Raw genomic sequence first — 10682 nt, 5'->3', positions numbered from 1 at the left:
AAAGAAGCTGCATAGATTTCCCATAGGAAGTGGGGGTGTTTCATATTAGACAAGAGCTCATATCATCTAAGCCAATTAAGTCTAGGCAAAGGAGGAGGGTTGGCATTTTTAAATGATCAAGCATTGTAGGCATAACTGAATTTGTGGCTCCCATAGATTTATTTCTTCAGGAACAACTCCAATAAAAGCTATAAACTAAAATGTAACAAATGAAAGCAAGAAAACTGAATAAAAAGGGGGGTTTAATTTTCCAGCATAAATGTAAATCCACATTTTGGAACGCTATAATCAAAGTCTATAAATCTGACTCATAGACCGTGGGCTTGCTTGAAAACAGCTATAAGCAAACAAATACAAATAAAAATCTCCCAAACTGAAAGGCTTGGAGATAAACTCAGTCCAGGCAGACTATAAATGAAAACTAATTAGATTTACTTTTTGGTAAAGCACTGCCATTTATGGAAACAAATAGTTTACTTGAAATACAAACATTTTAAAAAGTAGAATACAGCTATAATTGCAAAGTCGGGTGTATAAAAGACCAATCAGACATAGACCTGGGATCTCAAGAAGTCTACATTCCCCAAGTTCTACATTTAAAAAAAGGAAAAATGATAAGTATTATGTAGTGTCAATAAATGTTCAAAGGAACTATTTTTTCCCCAAACACAACTCTTCCTTGATTTCCAGTTTGACCAACTTCACATGGCATTTTCAGTAATGTAGAATTAAATTCAAATGATATGGAAAACTGTTTTAACAACTCCCTTGGTAGCCGTGAATAAAATCCTAGGATGCCATACTTGTTAAAGGTTCTAGACAGGGGCCAACAGGGGCCAGTGCCACTGTAGGGCTGTTACTGTCTCCTTTACTGAAAACATACACTGCAAAAATTTAAAGCTACATAAGTCATTTTTTTTTATTGAGATAAGTGTATTTTCCTTGGATTTGAGCAAGTAGGTTAGACAATTTACCAACTAAATGAGATGACTTAACTTCGAAATAAGAAAAATATGAGGAAAAATACTTATTACAGTAGTATATCACCATAATTACCTGCTCAAATTAAGTGTAAATATTCTTATGGGCTGCTCAGTGTCACAGTGTGTAGCACTGCTGCCTTGCAGCAAGAAGGTTCCGGGTTCAATTCCCAGCCCCGGGTCTTTCTGTGTGGAGTTTACATGTTCTCCCTGAGCATACATGAGTTCTCTCCGGGTACTCCGGCTTCCTCACACAGTCCTAAAACATGACTGTTAGGTTAATTGCCTTCTCTAAATTCTCTGTGTGTCTGAATGGTCCTGTTAGTCTTTGTGTTGCCCTGCGATGGATTAGCAACCTGTCCAGTAAGCTGTCCAGAGTATTGTGTACCCCGTCTCTCGCTCATTCACAGCTGGATATAGGCACCAGCACTCCCTGCCACCCCGCTTGGGATAAGCGTGACGGAAAATGGATGGATGGATTCTTATTTTAAGAATGAGTTCCTTTTTTTTTAGATCAGTCTTTACAGTTTAATGTAAGATTAATTCCTCATGATGACAATTGAGAATATAACTGACTTGTCCTTTGCACCGATTTCATATTTCACCTTTAAAATTTACTCACTTAATATATTAATGTTATGCTCCTTTTTTTTCATGTGCATGTTTATTTTTTTTTTATGTGCCCCCTTCAAAAAAACACCAGCCTCATCCTGTCCCCTTCTAAAATTTGGTCTAGAACTGCATATATGTAAAGCATATGTAATTAGCTTATTATTAACTAATGCAATATTTTACAGTTGTGTATGTCAGTGTAAATTGCAATTGTGAAAAGGGTAAATTACATTTTGCTGATAAATTCTGAATTTAATTGATAGATAACTGGAATCTAGTTAAACTGACAAAGTTGTGTTTTATCTTGAAAATCCGCAGCGGAAGTGACTCCGGCTGTGATGCTGCCTGTAGTCTGAGGGGGAGGGGCCTGAGCTGGTTGGGTCTGAGAGCAGACAGACTTACGTAGTCTTGGGTTATAGCCGCCTGCCTCTCTCTATGGACGGCTGGAGGGAAGAGGAGGGAGTCGCTGGGATTCTAGCTGTTGTTGTCGGCTTCGTGGTGCCTTCAGAGGGCCCGGTGATGATTTAATTCACGGAAAATCCCGGGTATACGGAGCGGGAAACGGAGTAGAAGAAAGAAAGACGACGGGAGTCGGGCTAAAGGAGAAAGGAGGAGCAGCCGTTAGAGATGTGCGGTCGGGCCGAGATTGCTGCGGTAGGTAGGAAGGCAGGGAGCTCGGCAGCTACGTGTTGTTTTCTTCTCTGATAGTTTATGACTATGTGTGAAGAAAATAGAGAATGATACGTTAAAAGGCAGGGTGGTTATTACTGGTACCCACTTTTTTTTGTTGTATTTTTTTCCACGGAGAAAATGAGCCATAATTCATCTGTTGTCGGCCCAGGCAGAGTGCTAGCAGCCGCCGGCCCCGTTTCCACGCTGGAAAAACAGTCTAACGCTCCTTCTTACACCGCTAGCCGGGTTTGCTGCTTTAACACCTTCCTCTCCTAAACAAACTGGGCTCAGAAGTGGGGGATTTGTTTTCCTCCAGCAGCTCACAGGCCTGTCGGCTGATTTTACATCATCCTGGATTCAAATAAACAGCATCCAGGCTGAAGAGAAGAAGATGCTAATTTAAAGTTATCCAGGGTTTTAAAAAGTTCAGTTGAAAAAAAAAAAACTTTTTCAAGCACAGCAAGGATCATTAACCATTAGCGCTGCTAATGATTAATTCACTCCCAGTTATTCTCCCATCTGTATCTAAAACACTACAACATCATGAATATATAAAGACCAAACTTATTTGTTTTTCTTTTATTCTTTTTTCTCTCTGTCTGCTTTGGATTTCTTCTAGAAATTAATAGATCTGAATCTGTTAATTTAATATAATTTTAATAATTGCGATTTTTCCCTGTCATTAAAATAGGCGCAAAGAACTATTATTATATATAATCCTATATTTTGTTCCAGCATAGAGTTTACTATTTTAAGTAAAAATCGTATGTTTTCCATTGAGATAGTCAGCTTTTTAAAGTTTTTGGAAGATATAATAATAGGTAATGACATTAGCATAGCTTTGGATGCTTTTAAATCTACACTTGTATCAATTTCTTCTTTTTAAATACTTATTAGAGCATTCTAGAAAATATGATTTCACCTGAAGGTGCATTAAAACAATCTTAAAATGTTCCCAAGATAAAGTATGTTGGTTTAAAGACCAAAGCGATAACAGTTGAAATCTGGGGGTTGTTTACATAAAAAATGTACATGAGTGTCTGAACATTGATATTGAATTAATGTTTACACTTTTTACCCGGTAGAAAAAAAGTTATTGTATAAAGACATCTGAGTTTGTCTAAACATCAAATTAATCCTGGTATAAAATATTTTCACCACTGACAGCAGCAATTCTGGATATTGTATAAAAAAAACACCTGGTTGCATTATGTTTTTTAAATTTTTTTTTTTATGAAACATTACAGTAAATTTCTTAAATTAGACTGTAAATCATGTCCCATTTTAATAGAATCTGGACGTCTCACTCATGTAGTCATGTATGATTTTTCCAGGAAATAAATCAACAATCTTACTTTGTACTAGGAACAAGAAAAGATTTCTTATCTAGAAAAAATACATAGTCTGATTTTTGTCTACTTTATTGTATCATTCAAAATTTATATTTAATGCAAATAAAAGGTTTTTTAGGGGTGCTGGTCCATATCACCAATAAGGTAATTTGTTCACAAATTTGTAACCTTGTTTTATTCTTTTAATCACTAAGATAAATATAGTGTGGATTTAAATTTTGTTTAAAGTTAATCCAAAGTGCCTGAAATATATTAAAACTAACTGAATATTACATTTAACTGTCATGTGCTTTAGTAATATTGGTAAGATAGAAGCTGTGATGCTGATTGCGATTCAGTATATTACGCCGCCCTTCTTCCAGTGTTATTTAAAGCTTCTGTCTTCTGGTTTTAACTCCTTAGTCCTCACAGCAGTATGATGTAAGTGTAGGATTGTAATACTCAGGGGGACTGTTGTTTCATGGGTCCTCCCTCTCCTCCTGCTCTAGGTAACCCTGTCTAGGCCTGGACTGAGCAGATTGTTCTGAGAGGAAACGGATAACAAACAGGGGAAGTGAACATGGCTGGGACCTCTGGCTTCTTTTCCAACGGACCTGTTCCGTGGATGGACAACGACGCGGAGATGAACAACCTCTACCGAGACCTGGAGCTGGGCACAGTACTGACTCTATTTTACTCTAAGAAATCCCAGAGGCCGGAGAGACGGACTTTTCAAGTAAAACTGGAGACCCGGACTATAACCTGGACGCGAAGCACCGACAAAATAGAAGGAGAGAGTGAGTACCTTACAGAGACACACTCGCACCGTAAAAGCTGTTGATCCTCCTGTGAACTGTGTTAACATGGAATGGTGTTTGTGGCCGAACTGGTTTGTGTGCTTGAAAGTGAACATGCTGAAAAATGAACTCTGGTAATCTGACAGTATGGTTTTGCTTTCAAAAGCCTCCTAATCTGTATTTGTTTCTTAGTACATAAAAAAAAAAAAGATTTTGTTTATCTGGGCTGACAGGTCTGACCAGCACTTATCCAGTTTTAAAGTCTAGACGTCGCTATCAACAATGCCTGCTGCTGAACTCAGTGTGGTTTGCATTATCCGAATGAGGAGTTTTCTTGAGAGGAACATGATAAACATGGTATCCAGGCGACCAAAATAAACAAGTACTGCACCTGTTAAAATAGCTTTTAGGAAATTCTCAATTGCTCAGCTGGTTTATTTTTATTTCATTGTAATTTGATTGGTTCCTGTTTATATATACAAGTAAACAAAGCATACCATCTCGGTATTTACAAATAACTCAATGGGTGTCAAATTGGTATCTAAAGAAAGAGGAACTGATTAGGAACCAAGAAAGGATTTATTTGCCTGTACTTCTGTATTCATGCTGTGGGAGTGCTAATTACTTTGATATAATGCAGTTGTATTATTGTTTAGTTGTGTTATTTGGCCTGTTATTAGCCTATAAAGACAATAGTGCTCATGGATATCCAGCTGGTGATGGGTAGCACTCCTTTAGACATGAAACCCGACCAGCCGTTATTTTGACTCCAGGAAGGTCTGAGGTTCTGGCGAAATACCTTATTAACTGATCAATGCTTTTGGCCAAAAGCGTTGATCAACTAAAAAAGCTCTTTTCCCATCACTTCATCAGGAGTCTTCCTTTAAGCTGGGCATTCACTGTGCGATATTTTCAATCGTTGCACGCAGCTACAGCTCAAACTGTACGATGAAATCACAGGTTTTAAAAGTTCACAGCTCATGTTGCATATATTCATACTGTGAGGCCCGATGTTCTGATGCGATCTACCTACTCACGCTGCACATCTAAAAAAAAAAACATCTGTCAGACTCTGTGCTGAGAGATGGCGCTGGTCGCTTGTCACTCTGGAAGAAGAACTCCCGTATTTGCACATGCGCAGTGCTCGGGGTTCTGGCAAATCTGCTCGTAGCTCTGCTTCAGTAGCAGGATTTGTCCACAAACGCCTCACAACAGCCGGCTGCATTTAAAGAGTTGGTCCTGAGAGGCTAATGGCCTGTAGTAACCCCTTTACACTACACAACGCAGGACGCAATGTTAGGCTGAAAGTCGGCCCGATCGAAAAAATTCTTGCACGACTGGAGAATTGGCCCGAAAAAGGCAAAAAAATCGTACAGTGTATGTCTGATTTTAGCCAGCTAATTTGTTCGACGCCTAAGCCTTTGGCAGTGCTATGATAATAATTAAATATCAACATGTATCTATCGCAATATAATTTCATTCAAAAATGCTGGTATGACCTTTAAACTCATTTTTAGTATTCCGATTAAATGCTCAGCAGCAGGTTAAGCGCCTACACGGGACTTTTTAGCAACAACATGAGTTGCTGTACCTGGCAAAAGCCGTCATAGAAAATGTCTGATTTTTAACGTCTAATAAATGATGTGTAAACTGATTAGCAAATGCTAATCAAGCAATGTTTGGTCTTTTATCAATTTTTTTTTTCCCAGCTTTGATTTTCATTACTATGTCACAAGTACAGAGCAAGGAAATTCACTCTTTGCATTTAACCCATCCCCTTTGGGGAGCAATGGGCTGCTATTGTGCTGCTCCCGGGGAGCAGTGTGGGGTTAAGGGTTCATTGCTCAGGGACCCAGAGTGGCAGTCTGTGGGAGTGGGACTCGAACCCAGAACTCAAACCTCTATGCCCTAACCACTAGATAAGGTAACTCCCCTATCTGGAGTTGGAGTCGGAATTGAAGAGCTAAGAAAAGAGGAGTTTTAACTGAGCTAAACTTTGCTATGATAAAAGTTTGATTCAAGTTAGGAAGCATTAACCTTGTGTTGCAAGCTGGATTGTTGCAAGATCTGAGTTTTCAGTCTCACAACAAATAACCTAGAATTCAGTTCTACACATATCAATCTGGCTACTGTAAGGCTAAGGAAGCGTAACTCATGTTGTCAATATTCGCCCTATTTAGGTTAAAAAATTAGGCTGGAATCTATTTTTTTTACTAAAGATAAAATAAACCAAACTTTCATTAACAAAGAGAAGAACACAAGTAAAGACTATTACAGCTGGAAGCTGTGGCACGAGTGAGAGGAATTCTTAAAGGATGATTTAAAAAAATAAAAACTGGTAAAGCTCTGCATTCAATGTCAATGAATATCAGACATTGGATGCTTTAGAACTTAGAGGGGACCTTTAGTTTACTCTTTTTTTTAGAGCTAGTTATGAGTTTTGCTAATTTATTTAATTTGTGAACATAGATTTCAGGCTTAGGTGAAGAAAAAACAAATAAAAGAGGGAATAACGGAGAAACTGAAAAAAATCATGAAGCCTTGGACTAAAATATATGGAGAGAGAGAAAGTGAGAGCTGATTGCCTGGTTCTATGTTCTTTGCTCTGTTCAGCTTTTAGCTCCAAACAAAAAAAAAGGTCAATGTGTTTTTATTATTTTTTGTTATTAATATTTATTATTATTTCCAAAATGTTATATTGAAAGAGTTTCATAGAGGTAATAATTTTCATACGTTTGTGCAGGCATCTTTTGGCATAATTCATGTTGTTTATATTAGAATATAATATCAGTAATTAATCATTAATAAATATCAGAATTACATTGTCAACCACAAATGAGTTTGGACCGTATAGTCCTCATAGCTCTACTATTCCAGATAGGCTTAAATTCTACTCAGTCTAATGTGGTGTCCCTTTCTAAATACAGTTAAAGTTTTAAAACAATACCTTGTTAGTTAAGCAGTTTCTAATCCAAAACTTTAATGAAATCTTGGTATACTTTAATAGCAATAAAAAATGTCTCGACCCGCTTTATGTTACATCTAATAATCTAAAAATTTTTTTTTTTATCATTTTGGGGGAAAATCAAGATCAGAAAGTGTTTCTCCTTTTGTCTTCTAAGTCGGTGCTTTCATGCAGCTGGAGATCTGGACTGTTTTCCATCACTTCCATTGCTTACATTTTTTATCCCCCAGTGCTTTTGATTTAAAGATTGGTTCTGGAGAATATCAAGCAAAAGCGTCTTTATTTTAGAAAAGTTATTTGTCAAGATAACTCTATGCATACGTTTTTTTTTTTTTTTTTTTTTTTGCATCAGAACTGATTTACACAACTGCTTTGGTTCACTCAAAGTAGAGATATGACTGTTTAAAGAACTGTTGTGGAGCGTATTTATAACAGTTAAGTGTACAGAGAAGAAAAATCCAGGGTCATCTATGGAAGACCTACGTAATGATTTGTTTCCCCTCCATCTTCTGTTAATAAGAATTTATAGTAAGGCTGCCTGGCTAAAGACACGCAGACCTTTGGTAAGTCTTTTAAGTTCCCTCTCAGTGGGGTTGTAGCATGGCTCATGCACGGCTGTGCTCTGCTAGAATATGAAGAAAGAAAAAAGAAAAGAGAATGAAATGGACAGTTCAGTTGCATTTCTAATAGCATCATCATTTTCTTAGCAGAGAAGGGTTCATGAAGCCTTGTGGTATGAGCTCATAGCTGATATTCGATACTCATGGTGAAGTGAAATTAGCTTAGGCTGTTTATTAATGTACAGGAATAGAATCTTTGGGATTTGCTGGAAGCATGTCATCAATCAGGGTCGGTCTGGTATATTTACCGCTTATCCTATCATTGGTGTTGAAAGAATGATGCCTGTTAATCGTTGAAAGAAGAAGCTCTCAACTTTGATGCAGTTTAAACCTGCTTTATCTCTCCTTTTCCTTTTAGCTCATGTTGAACCAAATAACCGACAGCGCTACTTTTTGGTTTTTGCACGATACAATGCTTTAAAATCTAAGTGTGGTTTGACAAAGCAGGAGGTGGTCATGATACTTGTCAGTATCAATTTAGGAAATATTAGCACCTTGTGTCGAAATAAAGACAGTGTGGATTTTCTTTTTTTAGAAGGTGACAGTTCTGACTAAAGTTGCGTGTAAGGTTAGCGTCCAAAATAGGTTTGTTGCAACATCATGCTCAGTAGATCTCCTGTGTATCTCAGAGATCATCTGTAGACATTCTGGTCCTCTGCTGAGCGCGGTGGTGATAACAGGCGACATGGGCGTGCATCAAAGTCTTCTGCCACTTCTAACCTCTGTGACCAAGCAAGATGTGAAGTGAAACGAGTGTTTTTACTTTTAGAGTTTATAGCACTGTGTTCGGCCATTCCTTCATGATAGATCTTGTGTAGTTTTGTATTTCGGAGAGAAATTACTCCATTAACCTGAACGTACCCATCTCTGTTTCTACTGTCTAAACATTAACCTACGGTAATGGCCTGTATTTCTTCACTGAAAAATATTATCTAAGCAGAGTATATGTACTTTCCTGATTTTATATTTTATATTTAAATCATTATAATACGTTAGCAAAACCAATGACCTACAGATAGCCCTGAAAGGGACTTTGGATAAACTCCATTGATACTGTAGACAGTGCTTTGTTTAAGATTTTATTTTATTTTTCAAAGATTTCTCCCTTTCATAGCCTCGTTTTAGTCTTGATGCGTGGTGCTCTGTTTGTTAATAGAAACTTGTTGTAATTTGCACTTCTCATCTGTTGAAAAAGCAACATAGATCTCGGTCCTATATTGTTTTTTTTTTTTTACCTGGGCACAGCGAGTATTGACAACACTAGTAACATTTGAACTAAGAGTGAAACAATTAATCAGATTAATCGTGATTTATGGATTACTGAAATAATCAACTAAATTAATAATTGATTAATAGTTAACTGGAGTGTAGAGACTCTAAATCCTGCCTTTAGCTGACAGAGCATACCACCTTGAGCAGCAATTATAACAAAATTGTAAAAAAAAAACAAAAACAAACAAACATATTTAAAAATTTTTACGTTTAAGATTTAAAAAACTTTTTTTTCGTCTGGTAATATTCTTTATCCAGAACTCCTCAAGTGGGAAAGTTTTATTTTCACCTGGCTTAATTTCGTAATAAGTATTCTTTGAGCAACGTTTTTTCGACAGATTAATCAATTTGTAAAATAATCTTTAGCTGCAGCCTTAATTTGAACCAAACGTTTATCAGAATCAGAATCAGAAATACTTTAATAATCCCAGAGGGAAATTACTTTTCTCTTTTGTTACACGCTCCAGTTACAGTTTTATATATATACATAATATGTATATATTATGTATATATATAAAACTGTGTATATATATATATATATATTATATATATATACACACACACACATCATGGCAACAATCAGCTCAGTCAAAACAAAATTAGTCGATTCACACATTCCATGTCTCTGGATGGCTCTCTGTCATGATGACAAGCTCTTCTGTGCTCAGCTCTTCTCCCCTGACAACAGCGTTAAACTGAGTGACATTCTTTCTAAGGTTCTGTACAGAACCGTCTTCATCGCATTCATCAGACACCAATATCCCAGACGTTCGTGGAGGCGGCTTCTGCCGGGTACGGCTCATCCACAACGGGGACATTTGTTGATGTTATCATGGGTGCTCATTTTGTTGCTAAAACTTACTGCGCTGCAGCTGAGCACCACAGCCTCCAGCTGCAGAGCGGGGTTCCCTGTCTGCGGCGTACGTCATCACTCGCGTAGCTTTGGCTCTTTTAGTTGCAAAGTGCTTTATTTTTCTAGCTTCAGCTGAATACTGTCTTAATGACAGCAATGTAAGCACATTGCCTGATGCTGTCATGCCAGTGCGCACCACGCTCACAAATCCTGATGTTTATTTATGTCGGGATAAAAATTATCCAGACATGCAGATTGTTCAGCAAAGTGCAGTTCTCACCACATCCCAAAAATCGGGAAATACTGGGGACTTCAAATATATTTTAGTGCAGAAAGCCAGCAAGTCTCGATTGCAGGCATGAACAGCAAAAAATTAGGACCACAACCCACATTCATACAGTTCGACTCTTACACTGGTAAATAGTGCTAATGGTGCATTCTAACTGAATATATGTGCTGGAGTTTGTAATCGTCGTGATATTTACTTTACTGTAGCACTATTGTGATTCAAACAGAATAGCAGTGGTTTTCTAGATATTCAACTTTTATATATATATATATATATATATATATATATATA

The 10682-nt window shown here is 37.2% G+C and overlaps 1 protein-coding gene across 1 annotated transcript in view; it reads left to right on the top strand.

Moving 5' to 3' along the window:
* The first annotated feature begins 2000 nt into the window (after positions 1-2000).
* Positions 2001-10682, top strand: part of plcg1 (phospholipase C gamma 1) — a 47205-nt gene continuing 38523 nt past the window's right edge. Inside the window, exons 1-2 of the mRNA XM_015379259.1 lie at positions 2001-2246; positions 4105-4392. Of these exons, the coding sequence (XP_015234745.1) occupies positions 4176-4392 (217 nt within the window). The 5' untranslated portion in view covers positions 2001-2246; positions 4105-4175. The remainder of the gene's footprint in view (positions 2247-4104; positions 4393-10682) is intronic.

This window comes from Cyprinodon variegatus, unplaced genomic scaffold, assembly GCF_000732505.1.
Source record: "Cyprinodon variegatus isolate N-32 unplaced genomic scaffold, C_variegatus-1.0 Scaffold188, whole genome shotgun sequence".
NCBI lineage: Eukaryota > Metazoa > Chordata > Actinopteri > Cyprinodontiformes > Cyprinodontidae > Cyprinodon > Cyprinodon variegatus.
This window is presented reverse-complemented; position numbering and strand designations above follow the sequence as displayed.